Here is an 18,708-nt window from a genome sequence, read left to right as displayed (position 1 = left end):
GTGGTGTGTTTCTAGACCAGCCAAAGCCCTAGAATGGACGGAGTTACACCAGCAAGAGTCCTTTCGCCAGGATATTTTGTTTGGGGACCTGGTATCAGCTATATTGGCAAAAGCATGTGTTGCCAGTATAAACAGTGTCAACACTAGGAGAGTTTGTTGGTATAGCTACACTAACAAACCTTTCCTAGAGCCAACTAGGCCTGTGTTAAGGGGCAGCTCTGTTCCTGCCGCTCAGCCTGTTACCGCACAAAGGCACTTGTTTAAAATCCCATAACAGGACCTTTGGCCAAGAAGCAAGCACAGAGCCTGCATGCGAACTTGCACCAGTGTGAAATTCAGACAGGACATAGGCCTGACTCTCTGTGCAATAGAAAAACTGGCCAACTGCTTGATCCCAATAGTACAGGGGACAGCTTCCACTGCAGGAGAAGACTGCTCCAGTGAAGGGTGCTGCAGAAGCACCAAGGACTGCTATTCTAATGGCAGTCAAAGCAGGCAGCATTTAAAGCCTTCATGTGAGAAAGGTGAGATGGCAGCAGCAGGAAAAGGCAGTTGGCACTAGCCAGAGTGATGGGCAGTGTAGCTCCATTTATCACCACACGAGGCAGACTTGAGTTCCGGGACTGCAAATGCCACCGAATGGAGTCCAGGAACGACACAAACTACATGAAAGTCTCATGGGGCTTGTCACTGGAATGCCCTTGATTGTCTCCAAGCGCCAGGATTCAGTAGCTTAGTAAGTTTCACGGACAGCAAAACCTTGTTGAATCTGCAGTAAGAGACCGTTGCAGATGACCAAGTCAGTGAGGAAACCCACAACTAGAGAGATAAATTATATAGTCACCTTTGAGTGCCAAGTGCCATTAAATAGGGTCTGATGTAACACCAATGAAGAGACTCCAGCAAGCTTTGGGTTGGGATACAGCATTAGCCATATATAAAGTGCATGGAAGGCTGGTCTAGCACACTAGAGAGGAAGGAGGGTCCAGTGGTTAGAGCACTAGCTTACAATCTTTGAAGACTTGGGTTGAGTTCCTTGCACCACCACAGATTTCCTGAGAGACCTTGTGCAACTGACTCTGTGCCTCAGTTCCCCCACCTGTGAAATGGGGGATAATCCCATGGCCCTGCCTCCCAGGCATGTTAGAGTGAGAGGTGCTCAGATGCTAAGTACCGTCGATAGGAATTACGCAAGTCGTAATGAGACCACATTGTTCTCTCTTTCCTGGGCAGTGGTACGAGGGCACCTGCCCAGTGACAATGACTGCATTTGGGAGAAGAGCCAAGGAAGCAGGGGTGGGTTCTGTTACAGGGTAACTCACCCAAGACCCTTCAGGGGCCACAAATTAAGATGACAGCCAGACTAATTAAGAAGAGTTAAACAATTTATATTTCACCATGATTTAATTTATACTTTGGCTTCAGAGTCAACTCTGGTTCTGTTTATTCCACCTTCCCTCCCCCCAACTGGTCACAAAACAAGTGTCACTACCCCTACCTAGTGTCATCCATCCAGCAGTAGCGACTGATCCCGGAAAACAGGCTTTGTGCGCCTCTCATTAAATACAGACAAATGTATTAAAGGAAAGACAGTACTTAAAGCATCGGTGACGACAGGGTAGAGCTCCAGTTTTTGGATAAAATAGCATGCGGGGGTGGGGAGGGGGAGAGTGGGACTGGAGGCAGTGTGAAAAACACACTACGTAGCCACCCACCCAGCCCGTGTGTGCTGGGAACACCATGTGGCCTGGCACCAGCACAATTCGTCTCTGCTAACCCAGGGAGAGGTTTCCAGATGCACAAGCGTGATGGGAGAAGCTGTTTGATTGGTGTGAAACGGATGAGCTGAAGGGGCGCCATTTCCCTGCTTCGTTTACAGAGACGGCTGGTCATAAGCCAGACCAGCCTTCAGGGTGCTTAGAGCAATATGTACCGACACCGCATGCTGCCATGGCTCAGACCACGCCACCGGGCTCAGGAGAGCAACGCCAGGCATTCATTATTCACACTTTAACTGACATCCCTGCCTAGCCAGAGAGGAAGTACAGCATGGGCAGCAGCAGGGCAAGCTTCCTCTGTTGTTGACCCAACCCCAGCCCACATCTGTGCAGGAGATGGCAGTTTGGTCTCCGCCCTTTATCCAAGCCTTCGCCTCACTGCCGAGCAGGTGCACGTGATGTGGATACGTATCCACAGGGCTGCGAGCCAGCAGCACGTGACACGCAATGTACTGAACAGCCGCCAGAAGGTAAACATGGTCCGTTGCAGGCGGTATCAGAACTAGTGACCCCAAGGTGAATGCCTCCGTCTTTCCATTATTAACATGCTCTTAAAGCTTCCAAAGTCTGTGTTAAAGGAGGCACTTTCCACTTCTGTTCATGGATGGAATCATTTTAATTTATTGAGGACTTAGAAAGAACTTAAATTTGCTTCTTTAAAACAAGATCTCAGCCAGTAATGCAGCAGCGTAACTTCAGAAGCCCAGTTCTGTGTGGTCTGAATACCATGCTTAAGAGCTTAATTGTTATTTCTCTCTATCATGAGATCCAAAGTCTCCTAGTTACAAGATAATTAAACTTTGGGTTACTTGTTAACGTACAGAGTCGAATGGCCTAGTTAATATACAGGAACACAGCATGGGACCATATAGGATAGTATCTGGCATGCTTTTACTAACTGGATAGTTATGGTACTTGGGCCCTAGAAGAGAATAAATTAAGATTTGGTATTTCTCTCTGATCAGGATTTGGACACATAAGGGAGAGCCGACCAGTTCCTCTTTCACCCATAATCTACCCCTCCTTGTGGGTTAAAAGGTAATACTGTGGCACAAATGGAGAATCACCCTCTGACAGTCATATCATGAGAATTCAGAAGCCAAGGGTCTGAAGCAAGGTGGGGCTGTAACAGCTGCTAAGTAATCCCCACCCCCACCCCTCTTCTTGTGCCTTCCTCAGCAAACGCACGCGCCCTGACCCAGAACTGTCAGCAGCATGTTACTCTGCTAGTTCATCTTTAGGACAGTTTCCCGGTCAGCCTAGCTAGGAACACACCGATCCCGGTAGCAAGCCAGATGGAGGCAAGTCCAGCTTCAGTGCAGTCTACTCCTCCGTGCTTACAAAGGAAACCTCTAGCCTCAAAAATCCTATAACTTGCATGTAATCCCCAAGCGTCAATGGTTTAAAAAAAGGGGGGGGCCTGGACTACTTTAAAGAGCAAAACAGAAAAAGTTTGGGATACTTTGATGAAGAAGATTGGGACTGAAAAAATAAGTGTCGCCGAGGGCCCAATTCCACCATCCCTCCTTGGGCTGAAGTGGTACCTTAAATATGCAAACAGACTGATTTCTACAGAGCCGTTTTCACAGCAAAGCACTGCAGGCAGAATTCGCCCTTATGCACCACACTGGAAATCGGACGCTGCATCAGCCTGAGCAGTGTCATTAAAAACGGACAGTTTCTTCTGAGCCAGGCACCAGCATTCACTGAATGGAGCCGCTGGAATGACTGGTCTTTCCAACGATCCCTTGAGGACTCTTACCAGTGAGCGTTTGGCTCAGGAGCTACGGCTGATCACTGGCGTTTTTCTCTAGAGCCTTATGGAGGTAAGAAATATTGGCATATAAAAAGCGCCCCCTGCAAAAGGGGTTCGTTTTCACAGTATGATTCACAGTACCCGCAAGGCACTGAGATGGGATGGGGCTACAGGACGTGAAGCCCCATCTCACGCCATTAGGCACAAGGAGGGAAGGGCTGTACGCTGCAGGTTAGGAAAGGGAGACCATTGAAAGAGATGCAGCGGGGTGCGGGGAAAAAGGCAGATTTTGCTGACTGAGCTCAACAGGTGTCATTCAGGTGCTTTCAATGCAAGCCCTGAAACGCCTCATTCTTGGGGCTTCAGTCCCTTAAGGAAGGATCCAGCAGTTTCACCATGGAGGGATTCACTGAGGGCGAGAGGGAGCGGCACTGGTGAGGGCTGATCGGCAACACAAGTCCCTGCACGGGTCATCGCCTCACAGCAGGGCCCGCCACTGGAGGCCTTTCCCCAGCATGAAACCAAAGCACCAAAGTCCCCACGTTCCCAGTTTGGTTCGAGTCTTTCCCAGGTGAAGTGGCTGCTGGGCTCCCAGGCCAGCAGCTGGACCTGGGGATTATGGCTTTTCACTGTGGTGGGGTGACAGATCTGCCCCATGTTGGCCGGACCAAATGCAAACCAGGTCAGTTCAGCTCCACTCCTTCCCACATCCAGCAGTGACCAACCAGGGCAGCTCCCCTCCTTGTCCCCAAAATAACAGCACCTGCTCAGCGCCCTGCACCAGCGCTAAGGGACAGACTGTGGCCTAGCCCTGAGTGAACATTCCTGCCTGTCTTTAGACAGCCGAGAAGAGGATCGGGGCACTTAACAGCAACGTCGCCCCTCTCCGTTGCACCCTGATTTGATTTGAAGTCACTTTCCCAGTCACTGAGAAAAATCCACCTGGTGCCAACTTTCCATGTTAAAACCTCTGCCCCATCCTGCCCTGTCTCCAGGCTGTGGGGTCAGTGCAAAACCTGGTCCAGGTCATACTTCTCGCAGAACTTGCTGGTGAAGGGCAGGCAGGTGAGATACTCGATCCAGTGCCAGTTGATGGGGTAGACGTAGAGCCAGATCACCAGGGAGGCAAAGAGACCCACAAAGACTAGCAGGGAGACAATGATCATGGCCCGCTTGCGGTACTTGTCCCCGGTGCCAAAGATGATGTAGGGGAGGAAGGCGAAGGACAGCAGGAGGCCGCTGAGGAAGCCGAAGATGTGGGCGATATTGTCGATCCAAGGCAGGAGGCCGCACAGAAACAGAAAGAGGACGATCCCAAAGAGGTTCAGAAAAGCCTTCCAGGGCTTCTCTAGGATCTGCCAGCTTTGAAAGAGCTCCACAAAGAGGCAGGCCAGCAAGCCAAACTGAGATCCAGCAGGGCCAACCTGAGGGAGATAAAGATGGGAGTTACAGTGGGTCCCACTCAAACGTAATTCAGTGACAGGAGTAAAAGCAACGTGGTCCAGTGGTTAGGGCGCCATGGGAATCAGGAGAACCGGGGTCTAGGTCCCTGCTTTGCCCTGACTTGCTGGAGGACCTTGGGCAAGTCACTGCTCTCTTGGTGCCTCTCTTTCCACCCCCGGGCTTTGTCTGCTAGTGTGTAGACAGAAGGCTGGGACTAGGTAAACCCCGGGCAAGGGCTCATTCAGCTATTCTGACACGTGTTGTCCTTCATTTAAATCCTGAGGAGGTGAAACCGCAATAAACTGCTCCCCTGTGGCCATGGCTCTGTCTCGTCACTTGCTTTTCCTTTACTGCTAGAGCAGGGGTGGGCAAACTACGGCCCATGGGCCAGATCCAGCCCGTCAGGGCTTTGGGTCTGGCCCATGGGATTGCCACCCCTGTGGCGCCATGGGCCCTGTGCTGCTGCTGGAAGTGGCCAGCACCATGTCCCTGCGGCCCCTGGGTGAGGGGGAGCAGGAGCAGAGGGCTCCATGTGCTGCCCTTGCCTCCAGGCTCTGCGCCCCACAGCTCCCATTGGCCAGGAATGGAGAACTGTGGCCAATGGGAGCTTTGTGGGAGGTAACCACAGCCAACGGCAGCATGCAGAGCCCTCTGCCTCCTCTCTCCCAGGGGCCACAGGGATGTGGTAGCGGCGCAGGGCCAGGGCAGGCAGGGAACCTTAGCCCCGCTGCGCGCCACTGCCACCCTGGAGCTGCTCCAGGTAAGCGGCGCCAGGCCAGAGCCTGCACCCCACACCCCTCCTGCACACCACACCCAAACCCCCTGCCACACCCTGCATTCCTCCTGCATCCCAGCCCCCTGCCACACCCCAACCCCCTGCCCTGAGCCTCCTCATACACCCCGCACCCCTTCTGTGCCCCAAGCCTGTCCTGAGCCCCGTCCTGCACACCACACCCGACCTACATTCATGGCCCTGCATGCGATTTCCCCACCCAGATGTGGCCCTTGGGCCAAGAAGTCTGCCCACCCCTGCACTAGTGGCACCAAGTTAAAGCAAAATATCCAGCTCAAGCCAGTGGTGCTCCAGACAGCTTTCGGTGCATCCAGCTAGCACAGCGATCAGTTTTCCCAAGACGCATCTAATTTATCACAGGCAGCAAACAGCCATGGGAGGGCGAGTTGGATTCTGTTCTGGCTCCTGATTCATCCAAGGGCAGAACCTGTTACTGGTGCAGGTGGGTGAAACTGGAGGAGACCTAGCAAAGGTGACTGGCCAGCAGTGCTCCCCCTACTCTCTGCACACCAGAGGGGCGGGGATGACAGAGGTGAAGCAGAGGAACAGTGAGGACTGGGAAGGAAGAATTAACCTAACGCTCCCATTGGAGGCTTGGGATAAGAGCCCTGGTGCCTGGGGCTGCTCAGACCTGCTGGGAAGTGGCCATAGAAAAGGAGAGTTCAGTACTCTGGTTTCCAGAGAAGTCAATACTTTCGGTGACTCAGCAGCCATCCCCCAGCAAGCTCGGTCTCCATCCCGCCCCGCAGGCTAACTCAAACAATCACCCCAAGACCCAATCAAAGGGATTACGTGTGTGTGATCTAATGCAAAGCCCATCAGAATTCTGCTGACAGATTAGCCATCTGCCTGGTGCGTAAACCCGCAGGTGCACGAACGCTCACGTGCGTATACATGGGACGGTGTGGCACGTGCAAACCCTGCACGAGACAAGTGGATTAGAGTCAGGTGGCAACCCCAGTGCATCAGGGAAGTAAAGGGGACACATAGGTCATCCACAACTCAGACTGAAAACTTTATTGGACTTTCTAATCAGGCTACTGTACCTAGGACTCCTGGATTATGACTGATGAGAGAAATCAAGGCCCGATCCCCACTAGCAAGGAGTCTGGAGAAAGATTAAGATTGATGTGGTCTAGCTGAAATATGCCCTTTCCTCACCTTGGACTAGTCTACACTCAATGTCGACTCCGGTTTTAAAAAGGAACCAGTGCTAAGCTATAACCCTAGGTGTTCACACCTTGGGCAACTGTCCCCATATGTATGCTCAGAGCTCAGGAAGCCCCCCCACACTCCCGACTGCCATGACAGAGTAGAAATAAACAAACTCTGGAGGGGCAGCTACACCTGGAAAGTCAGTGCCGAAGCAGATAGCTACAGAGCATCCTTAAAAACCTCCAACTGTAAGCTCCTCCTCCAGCACCTAGCACAGTGGGGCCCCAATCCTGAACTGGGGCACTGGGCGCTGAGGACCAAAGCACCCCCACCTCTCACTGTAAAAGCCCAGCCTGCAGGACATGGCTCAGAGGGATGCTGCTGTCTCTTCTCCCCTTTACCCAGGGAAGGGTTTGGAGCCTAGAAGGCGTGGGTGGTTTTACCTGATCTCAACAATAATCACCCCTTTCCTGTGGCAAAATGGGTAGGCAGCTCCAGGGAAAGTACCTCTGAGTGGGCAAAAGGCTGTGCAGTGGGGAGACCCCCCCCAGGTCAGGCAGTGGGGGGTGGAAGCAGCGAGGAGGAAGAATGAATGAAAGGCAGCAGCTGCCTTGCAGACTGGGGTCACTTATTAATCCCTCCAAAACCTCCCTTCTCAGCTCAGGAACTAGAGCAATCGGTTTAAGAAGTGGAGAAAGCTGGGCCGCTACCACCAATTCTCTCCCGGCTCTCTCCACCCTGCTGCGGTGGCTAATCCCGTTATCCATTTCCTTTCCATCACAGGCTACCGAGCCCACATTCCAGGTCTGGGCCAGGAGCCCGGGGGCCAAGTTGCCTGTTGTAAGCAACCAATGGAGGTGCCCTGTCAGCTCTTCCACGAACTGCTGGACGGTGTGAAGAGCAGCGTCAGGCACAGAAAGGGCAAAGGGTACCAGGGAAAGCAGCTGCTGGCTAAATGCGCACAGGGGAGACTGTTAAATGAGCTCAGGCCACCAACCCAAGAGCAGCCCCACATCACACACTGTATGGAGGGCAGAATGGACCAGTGTTCGTGGGACCTGCCACGCAGAGCCACCAGGCAGCTCCCGCACATTAAGCCATTGCTGGGTCTCCGGGTTGTTCCATGTGCTTCAGACTTGTAGCCTGAGCAGGGAGGCCAAGGCCTGGCCTGGCCTTTTCACCCTCACAGCTGGTCCCCAGAGAAGGGGCAGCCTGAGAACAATCAGCAGGGCAGAGCGGGGCAGCTGGTGCACTTGGAGCCTGGGGATAGCTAGAGGCTTTCAGCCCAGAGGGACGTCAAACCAGCACCTTGCAGCTGCACTAAACAACGCTGTTAACGGTCACTCCTCCGCGAGGCCCTAGATCTCTGGCTGGGTACTTACACAGCCCCACCTCTCTGGTCTTCGCCTCGGATGGCGAGAGTGCCTGAAAGCTGGCAGGGCTAAAGAGAGACAATGGCCAACACCCCGGCCCCCGGTCTCAGAGCACCCTTACCTCTGCCCGGTATGGAAGGAAGATGGCACTGGCCAGGTTGCCAGTGATGCCGCTGAGGAGGAAGATGATCGAGATCCTATGCCAGCCTGCCAGCTTCTCCAAATCCCTGAGGACTGTCATTTGGAAGATCACGGATACCAGGCAGTGAACTATCCTATGGAAATATACATACAAATGCTTAGTCTGCAACCCCCTGCACCTATTCCATTCCCTCTCACTCCACTCACAGTGGGGATTAGAGCTACTCAGGCTTCATCCAAATCAAAACCTAACATTTCCTACAAGCGGTGTCCCGGCAGAGGAGTCTGGTTGGCAGCTGCAGGACGACGCTAGGGGACCGTCTGGGTGCAGGGACAGGCACATTTTCATTCTTGGAGGCTGGGTGGGGGAAATGCAGTTTCATGTTGTTCTTCTTAACCCTTTACCTATAGCATCTGTCACGTCAGGGAGTAATGAGAAAGTGGATCAACCAATGGACATGCCACTGTCCAACGGCAGTCGCATCCCTGGTCCAGGGCACTTCGTTTGATTGCGTGAGCATCACTGGGCTTGCCTGAGGCAGAGGCAAAGCTGCAAAGGGAGGATCTTGGAAGACTGGAGGATCCCCTCCCCCACCTACCCTGCTTCTTACCCGGCGTGAAGGAAAAGAGACAGCCAGAGTCTGTAGAACTGATCGGGGATTTCCGGGTTCAGGAAGGGCAGGAGGCCACACACATCATCCAAGCAATGGACCTGAAACAGACAGGAAAGCGCCACAGGTTGAAATGAGCAGCGCTGGCTCACGGCCACATCTCAGAGTCTTTAGGGAGAACGGAGGCTGGAGAGGAAAAGCCGACTCATCGCAAAGCACGTTCTCAGGCTACTGATCAGGTCCAGCAAAGCAGCCTCGACCTGCCTGTGGTACATTCACTGAAAACCCCACCATGAATGGGTCAGGTCAGAGGCGAGCGGGACTCCCACAGTTTAAGGGGCAAAGTGCCAGGGCAGTGTGGGTGCCCAGCAGAGATACGGGGTGAGTGGGCTTCTCTGGCGCACAAGCTGATACCCAGGCAGTGCATTTTCCTGCTTGCTAGGTGCTGCGATACCATTGCAGGCTACTTCAGGGCCGGATGCTGCCTTATTGGTCAGGTTCTTGTCATTCCCAGAGCACGCCCTCGTCCCTAGGATTGCTCTGCCTGGGACCCCCAAGAATCTACCCCTTGTATTCCCAGCCACCACCGAGCTGTCTGCTGACCCAGCTCTTCAAGGCAGCTGGCCCCCACCTCGTGGTCTCAGGGAGATACACAGCCAGCCTGACCATTGGCCAACGCTCAAAGCATTCAGCTCAGGGAAGCACAGGCTGAGCGTTAGGCCTCCCCGTGCATCATTTCTCCAACCCAGCGGCCCCAGGCTCGCCTCACCTGCGAGCAGAGAGTTGCCTCCTCGTGGAAGTAGCCGTGCATGAACTCGCAGTATTCCCGCGTGGTGATCTCGCAGCTAGCGCAAAGGAGGACAAGGTGGGGTCACTTCGTGCCAGGATCCCTTCCCCTGCACTCAAAGTCCAGATCCTTGTTTATTCTCCCCTCCGCCCAGGGCCAAGATCCAGGTTCAGTCTAGTCTAGCTGCATTTAAAGGGTTTGGCTGAAACTCTCAGCTCCCGGCTTAATGCACTGTGGCATTTTCTGCCTTTCCCAAGAAGGGCTCTCTGCCCATCACAGCAGACCTACAGGGGCCTTAAGTCAATGACTGGCCAACAATGGGCATGTCCCAGAAGGAAGTTAACCGAAGCAGCAAACCCTCGTATGATAAGGCATAGCCCCAGGACACTGTCTCCCAAGGGCAGGGTTGTCCAATAGCCATTTCCATTCACATGGGCATTCTACATGTACCCAGAGGGATGACGACAGAGACATGCAAAGCCAGTGGGAATGAGCTTTACCCCACTGGGTCCAGAGCAGTTGTCTCAGATTGGCCCTCAGCTCTTTCCCCTCTCCTTTACCCGTGTAACACAAGACTAATGCTATGAGTAGAATAGGGATCTTACCCACTGGCATGGCAAGGTCCAGTCGCATCAGGAATGCTGCCTAGAGGCACATGGGTGCAGCTTACCTGCCTTTGGTACCGATACAGCACGGTCTCCCTTTGATCTCACAGTCCAGGTGCAAAAAGCCTGTGTGGTTGTTTTTGGCTTGATAGGTGCAAATCTAAAAGGAAGAGCGAAGAACTGGTTAGAGAATGGGAGAGACGCACATACTGGTCCCTGCAGCTGAGTGCACAAGTGCTCATGGACAGCGGGCAAGGGGATGTTCCACCATCCAAACCCAGCACGTTGGGGTGTGCTACATCCAGGGCCTTCCTCTCTCCAAGCTGGCATCTCTCTGGTCACAGGGGTTCCCCAGCTTGGCCGAAAGACAAGTGCTTTTTATTTCTCTGCGTTTTAAGCCAGGAGGCCCCTCCCAGAACGCTATGGGCATTTCTGGCGATGAACGGGAAGGGGAACAGCAAAATATTCCCTGGAGACTCCTTACCGGCCACTTGGTAATGTCGTCTGGCCAGACGTGAGGCGAGGTGGAGGCCGGCTCCTCGCACGTCCTGTGGGGATGGAGCAATCAGTGAGGAAGGGTTCTGCTGGTGCAGCCTTTGTCTGGGACTCTGACAGTCCTTGATGGGCACTCATAGGGGTCTGGGTAGCTTCTCTCTCCTCCCACCTCAGTGCAGAGTCCCCAGTTCATTCTTTTTGGTCTATGGGGGTCAGACTTTGCTACGGACCATGCCCGGGCTGACTGCAGCAGTACAAGGAAGGAGACTGCGCACTGCCTAACAGACAGTTTAATGTGCTCTTGGGTGTACCGTGTCACATGCCCAGAGGCCCTGCTGATGTGTACACAAATGTAAATTCATCTCTCCTTTGTCTCACCCCACTAATTACGGCAAACAGACATGGTTACAGCACAAGACTGGCAGTCGGGACTTCTGGGTTCTACTTCTAGCTGATGCCAACTTTGAGAGAGCTCAGACAAGACTGTTTCAGTTAAAACCGTCTCTCCTTCCTTATCTTTAAAATAGAGCATGTGTGTTTGGAAAAGTGCTTTGAGATCCTCAGATGCAAAGTACCATGGGCATAAACATTCTCCCTTAGTACAACCCTTTTATAGTAGGGCTGGAAATACTGAACCCAAGACCCACCCACCTCCACCCATGGTATATGGTTCCCAAGCCACCCTGCAGACATGGAGATGCATCACGGCCTGCCTCCAATCCCTCGTTCCCATTCAACAACCCATCCTGTCCTGTCCCCTCCACTTTCCTGGGAGAGGTGCCCGTACCTGGGGTCCTGATGGCACACAGCCCCGGACGTTCGCTTCCCGCTGGAATTGCCCTGGATCGTCGGGGAGTTAGAGTCTGGCCACTTTGTGAAAGTAGCTAACGTCTCCTGCAGTTCCAGATAACGGGAATTTGGAGAGTGGGGTTTTTTAGTTGTTAAACAGACACACGGATTTGATGTGTTCAAACCAGCTCATTCGAACGTGGGTCCATTCAGTCAGACCTCACAATCCTCTCTGCACTACCAAAAACCTACCCCCCTGGGCTGAAGAGCCATCCTGGCATCATATCGCCTCCTGGATGGCTGTTTTAGGGAGATGCTTCCTGTCCTCTGGGTGAGCTCCCCCAAATTCCCTTTTCCCTACCCTGCAGCTGATAGCTATCACAACATTAAAACGACTTACATTGGGAAAAACAAATTGAGTTAAAAAAAAGTGTGTTTTTATTTAGGATGTTCTCTAAAAAGTGAGTGAAAAAATCAGATGCAAGAAATCACCCCTAAGCATTGCACAAGTCTTGGAATCTGTGGCAGCACCCCCTAGTCATAATTCCTGTTATTTAAATGGAAGCGATACTGTGTTTAATTTCTTGCATGTGCCATTCACGACTCCGTTGCCAGCGTTTGACCCTAACACAAGTCTGCTTAGCACATTAGCTGCTGTCCATCGAGTGGGCCAACTTGAAGAAAACATCTTCAAAGAGCAACTGAATTTGCCTCCCCTGGTGGCATGGCAACGTGACATGACACCCAAATGAGCAGAGCCCCACACACTGCCAGTTGCTGTGTAAGACCACCAGTATGCAGGTAGGTGCACAATGTTTAAAGTCATCTCTGCAGCATGCAGCCAGGAAGAGCAGTACCAGGTGCAGTGTTGGTCAGAAGGACCACCTGCTGCTCTCTCATCATGTCTGGTGCAGCTAACATGGAAGATTCCATGAAAAGAGTAACCCATCACATGAATGGGTACAGGAATTAAGAAATAAGTGAGGTGGATTAATAATTAGAAGCATGATTAGAGGATCTAAAATGCCACATAGTAGGCAGGTATTAATTTTGCAGTGATCATGGAAAGTGATTCAATATGGTGTATATCCCACTAGCTGCATAAAGCAGGGGTATGAAACATCCAGTCTAGTTTCTTAGTTTTCAGGTTCATCGGGTCCCTGAGATGGTGTGAACTGAATCAGGACTTCCCATCTGATGGGCTCCTCTTACGTTTCCTTCCATCTGTGTGTCTAATGGTCTCCACAGTGTTAATACGCAGAAGCATAAGAATAAGGTAAGTACAGTGAGATTCCTACATGGTTCATACTTAAGAGTCTTAGCTTGCGGAGAGCATTAGGAACAAGGATGGATGGAAACGCAAGTGGAGCCCATCAGAAGGGAGGTCCTGATTCCTAACACTCACTCATAACAAGTTAAAATGGTACATGAGACAAGGCCAGAGGTCAGCCCCACTTTACACTTGAACCCCACCTTGTCTCACCACTCTCTCTTGGTTCTTCGCTAGCGGGTACCTTTCCTGGTTCTTTCCCTGACCTAATCACAGCAGTTAGTCAGTCTTCCCCCTCCCCCGCACTGTACCCACCCCAAAGCCCTGTCTGCATTAGTCTTGCAGCTGTCCTTGGGATTCCTGGAGGTTTCCTGGTCCCATGGGCGATAGGCAGCCTAGCGCACTCACCGAACAGTCTTTTCGCTGAGTCTGGATGCAGCCCGAGTTATCGTTTTGGACGCAGCAGCCCGAGTTACGCTCCTGGTCCCTCTCTTTTTGAATGCGCTTCTCAACCTGCTGGTCCTTGCGGATGCAAGGGGAGAACTTGGCTCCCAGGTGGATCAGGTCGATCTGAAACGCAATACAATTTGCTACAAGCCATTTTTTGAGCCATTAAAGTGCTGTGTGTTATTCAGGAGTGGTGGTTTAAGGGAAAACTGGGGTACACTGCACCTTTGGGGCAGAGGATCTGGGATTTCTGTGAGTAGCCAGTTTCAGGGGCTGGATATCACAGGGGAGTGCTTCCTAGGGACTCGGGTGCACCTGCTGTTATCCTGCAAGCAGGGGCGGCTCTATGAATTGCGCTGCCCCAAGCAGGGCGGCACGCCGCGGGGGGCGCTCTGGCGGTTGCCAGTCCCGCGGCTCCGGTGGACCTCCTGCAGACGTGCCTGCGGAGGGTCCGCTGGTCCCGTGGCTCCGGTGGACCTCCCGCAGACGTGCCTGCGGATGCTCCACCAAAGCCGTGGGACCAGCGGACCCTCCACAGGCACGCCTGTGGGAGGTCCACTGGAGCCGCCTGCCGCCCTCCCGCGGCACGCTGCCCCAAGCACGCGCTTGGCGTGCTGGGATCTGGAGCCGGCCCTGCCTGCAAAGCAGATGGGGCAGGCATAGCCTCGAGGAGAGCACTCGAGTGGCTGAAAGTCTGGTCGGGTGAGGAGCTAACACCCAGGCAAGACTAGTGGGTAACAAGGTGGCTCTCAGTCCAGGGTACCCCAAAAATAGTCGCAGTCTATAGCACTCAGTGGGCTGAGCCACATCACAAAAAGTTACCAGCAACACAGATGGGAGTTGAGAGAGCCCAGAGACGGAACAGCACAGGGCTGGAATAGGTCAGGCTGGATAAAGCTGTGTGCAAGGGACGTTTGGACAGCAGCTGTCAGAACCTTGCTTCCCCTTCCCTCTGCACCGAAGTGTAAATTCCTCTCTCCTGCGGGGCAAAGGAGGACACAGAACAAAACCCAACCTAGACATGTCCCTTACCGAGCCCGGGCCAATCCAGAAGTTCTCCTGCTGGATGTACTTCACACTCTCGTACACACCTTTGTTCCTCAGCACCTGCCAAGTGGGCACAACGTTTAAAAGTCACACGGTGTAATTCACAGCAAAACGGACCCAAGGTTTAACAAGATGGATTTTTCCAACTACCAGCCCTGCAAACTCAGCCTGGGATCCAAGAGTCAGGCTGGCTTCTCTTTGTCTCACAGAACAGTGAAGGTCCTTAACCACACATGAGCTTTCACTGTGTTGCCCAGGTGTAATTTAGGGAATAACTTGGCCTGCAGGGGAAGACCAGCTTCATTTCAAGTCTTTCTACTTGTGCAGCCTCACCCCAACATCATTATTAGATTGTAGCCTCTCAGCACCCCTCCGAGGTAGGGCAGTGCTACCTCATTTTACAGAAGGAGAAACAGATGATCAGGTAACTTGCCCAAGGTCACACAGGAAGACAGTGGCAGGGCTGGGAATTTGACTCATGTCTCCCAAGTCCCAGTCCAGTGCTTTATCCACTGGCCCATTCTTGCTACCGAGATCCCAGGCTGGATTTCAGGGTGATCAGTGAGGGAGGAAAGACGTTCCTGTTTCTCACAAACTGAGCACGTTTGATATGGAGTCGCAAAGACGCTACACATGGTAACCCCATCACTCTCGAGGCCATTTAAAACCGAAAGAAACCCAAGTCTGTCTGTATATGTACTATCTCCCACTGGGCTGCTTTTTCCAGACTGTGAGGTTAAGAGGAGATAATAGATTACAGGAAAGAATAAGTGTTGGCCATCTTCCCAGGAAACTTCATTCCTGCCTTCCTTTCAGTGCCTGGGTACCTAGGAGAGAAACGGAGCCACCCGGCTAACCGTACACATAGGGAGATGCTGGAGAATTAAGCCTGCATGGGATAATCCCCATTTTGCTGGCATTCAGCAGAGCTGGGGCAATAGACTTGCTTTAAATCAGCTACTGGAGTCCTGGCATTGGAGACAGGATTCTCCAGAGACACAGGCAGTGCCAGGGGTGTCATTAGCCCAAGGGACCCGATAGGCTAGACAGCCCCAAGACTGGCACAGCCAGTATCGATTGAACTTACTAACTCCGCTGTCACGTGCTGGGCAAACCCGATTGGCGCGATGCCGTATGTGCAGATAACCAGCAGGGTGATGATGATATGGACGAAGGTGAGCCAGTAGGTGAAATACGGCCTGGGGAGGGGAAGGGAAACACAAAGAAGGGTCACTCTTCACAGACTGAGCAGCTCCGTCCCTGCCAACCTTCACTCACGTTAAACCAGCTGACTGGAGATGCCCACGTCCGACACAGCAGGCCAGGGCAGGGAGGTGTAGGAGGGGCTCAGGACGGGGATACGGAGGTCAGGTTCGGAGGCGCATTGGCCGAGCTGCTGTTGGGATTGCCTTGGTTAGCATTTCACAACCCCAGTGCAAGGCATATTTTACATCCATCACCACTTAAAGGGAAGTCAAGTCATCGGAGCCCTTTCCCTGACCACCCGCCTCTCCAACGCAGCTCCTCGTCTGGGAGGGTCTCTGCTGAGACGAGGGGCCCGCAAGGCACTGGAACGTAAGCGAATAGAGCTCCTCCGCTGTGTATGTTTGGAACCACTCAGCGTGGGCCAGGCTGGACTGTCAGGCCCCGATCCTGATCTCACTCCCCTGGCGTCAATCAGGAGTAACTCCACGCCAGTCAACATCAAGAACCAGGCCCAGCGTTTACATACAGGGCAGCACTAGGATCCAGTATCAGCCCGGGCCATTATAATAGCATCCCCCCCGCCCATCCAGCCAGAGCCCAGCCCTCACCTGTGACTATCCGTGTTCTCCAGCTGAGACTGGACCATGCTGCTGATGCTCCGGCGGTACGTCCTGTTCAGCCACTTGCCCACCACCCCCAGCCCGTAGTATCGCTTCTTGCGGTCAAAGGCGAAGTGCTTCACTTTGGAAGCGATCCGCTTGCCTCTCTTGGGGCTGGGGATGGCTGACAGCGAGACCCCGACACCTTCCTTCCTGCAGCGAGAAGCATTTCACTCAATTCCCTTCAAAGAGGTGGAGTTAAATCTTTTACTCCCTTTTATGCATGGCCTCATCACAGCATGGCCGGTGTTGCCAGGAGTGAAAGGAGTTGCCAGGGAAAGGGATGGGGCCAAGTTCCTTCTGGATATCTAGCCCAGCTCCAGCCCCCCAGCACCAGTCAGTGCAATGGGCCAGCTCAGAAGCTACCTTGGAACAGAATCTCCAGGATAGCACATGTCAAGTCTGAGGGGCACTGGACAAATCTCTGTGGCACAGCCCCGAACCAGAACCGATACTCACAGAACAGGCTGCTCCACCTCAGAGGGTCGGGCACCGTCCAGGTGAGGAAGCCCTTGGAAGTAAGCGGCTGAGAGGGGTGGCGATTCGAACACGTCGTCCGGCATGGAATACATCTCCTCGGGCGCATCTATCTGTGAGGGACACAGCAGAGACATGCGGGTGATGGCTTAGCTCAGACAGAGAAGTGATCCAATTGGTGTTCCAACCAGACTTGCTCCTGGCTCAGACCTGACTTCAGGACAGGGCCTTGAGAGACGATGGGGGATGATCAACCATTAATTCTATGGAGAGATCTATGCTTAGCGCGGCATCGTGGTATCTGATCCTTGATTCACTGAGCACTAACAGGGTCTTACAAATGGGACAGGAACCACAGCTTTTCCTTGCCCGAACAACTTGCAGCATATCTGGGTTCTGCAGCACTGGAGACGCTCTATTACAATCGTGTCTAAGAACCAGTGGAGATGGAGGCTCCTCTGTGCTAGGTGCTGTACAAAGAGTCTCAGCCTTGCAGAGCTACAATCTAAAACGGACCGAAGGTCTGGGCTGCACTTAAGCTTACGCTGACTTCGCAACACCATTCAGGGGTATGAAAGTCTAGATCCCTGAACGCCATAACTATGCTGACCCAGCCCGTGGTGCAGATGTGGCTAGGCTGCTGGAGGAATGCTCTGGGCGGTATCTGCATGACAAGGTTGGGCCAGCACAGCTACAGCTGCTGTAGTCCCCACGGCGTAGATGTGGCTGAGGGTTGCTGCTGTGGGATAGGATGTACGTAGGGAGAAATCAGTGACAATAATTAAGGTGCATTTCCCCCTTTGCTTGCGAACAGAGACTGTGGCCTCTGGGCCCCTTGCTACTCAAAACTGAACTCCCTCCCAGCATATTAAGCAACCCCCGCCACCCCCCCAAAATGGTGAAAAGCAACAAGTTTAACAGAGTGCGGTTGGGAGGGCGGGGGAATTATTCGGCGTTGGGCGATAGATCAAGGTCAATGTCCTAAGCAGTAAAAGCTCTCTGGGGCACGGGACCTGTAAGGTAACAGCCTGGGATGCCACGCACCAGTGTCGGAAAGGGGGTGGGGGGGAAGAGAGATGAAATGTACACAGGGTTTAAATCAAAATATCACAGCTAGGGAAGTGAAGCCCCAGTTTCCATCAACATGCACAGACTGGAGTCTCAGCAGAGCCAGCCCGGGGTCTCACACCACCAGCCCCAGGGGCTCCAAGACCTGGTGACTCAGCCCCAAGGAAAAGCTGCAGGGGAGAGGGGGTGAAGCTAGGAGATCATGGAACCATGCTTGCCTTACTGAAGAATGAGGAGTCCAGCGTATCTGCAGCATCCACCATGTCCTCATCCAGGATGCTGGGATACAGGAAGCTCCGCTTGTTGCCTCTGTGTTTCGATGCTGAGGGCTCCAAAACTGAACGTCCCTTTCATGGAGGAAAAGGCAAAACACTGGTGATTAAATGCACTACTAAAGATGGACCTTGCCAAACTATAGCGGGGGACCAGGAGGCAGTTTTGGGGCTGAACGTTAAGCAGATTAACCTGCATGGCTGGGAATCTGCACATAGATTTCCCAAAAGAAGGAAGCTGTCAGCATTTCAGATCTCGGTTGGGGAGGTCTGCAGAGTGTTGCATGCACCTCCGCCAGCACCCAGCAGTACATACGCAATGATGGTTCCATAACATGCCTCAGAATCCCAGTTATGCACCAGCCACACAAACACCTTTGTGACTGGATCAGAGATTATAACTCAGTAAAAAAAAAAAAAAAAAAAGCAAGTGCAGCCATCAAACTCCAGCCTGGAGCTAAACACAACATACGTGTGTCCTGCCCACACTAGAACTCTCAGTCACGGAGTCAGAAAAATGTGGGGCTGGAATGGAC

At 53.0% G+C, this 18,708-nt stretch overlaps 1 protein-coding gene across 1 annotated transcript in view; it reads right to left on the bottom strand.

Moving 5' to 3' along the window:
• Nucleotides 1–2,375: 2,375 nt before the first annotated feature.
• The window catches only part of RHBDF2 (rhomboid 5 homolog 2), a 79,370-nt gene continuing 63,037 nt past the window's right edge, over nt 2,376–18,708 (bottom strand). The window contains exons 6-18 of the mRNA XM_039501309.1: nt 18,119–18,247; nt 16,815–16,945; nt 16,305–16,508; nt 15,578–15,689; nt 14,476–14,550; nt 13,405–13,566; nt 11,725–11,831; nt 10,927–10,990; nt 10,508–10,602; nt 9,820–9,895; nt 9,051–9,151; nt 8,420–8,573; nt 2,376–4,958 (exon numbers count right to left, since the gene is read on the bottom strand). Coding sequence (XP_039357243.1) covers nt 4,539–4,958; nt 8,420–8,573; nt 9,051–9,151; nt 9,820–9,895; nt 10,508–10,602; nt 10,927–10,990; nt 11,725–11,831; nt 13,405–13,566; nt 14,476–14,550; nt 15,578–15,689; nt 16,305–16,508; nt 16,815–16,945; nt 18,119–18,247 — 1,830 coding nt within the window. The 3' untranslated portion in view covers nt 2,376–4,538. The remainder of the gene's footprint in view (nt 4,959–8,419; nt 8,574–9,050; nt 9,152–9,819; nt 9,896–10,507; nt 10,603–10,926; nt 10,991–11,724; nt 11,832–13,404; nt 13,567–14,475; nt 14,551–15,577; nt 15,690–16,304; nt 16,509–16,814; nt 16,946–18,118; nt 18,248–18,708) is intronic.

This window comes from Mauremys reevesii, linkage group 15, assembly GCF_016161935.1.
Source record: "Mauremys reevesii isolate NIE-2019 linkage group 15, ASM1616193v1, whole genome shotgun sequence".
Classification (NCBI taxonomy): Eukaryota; Metazoa; Chordata; order Testudines; family Geoemydidae; genus Mauremys; species Mauremys reevesii.
This window is presented reverse-complemented; position numbering and strand designations above follow the sequence as displayed.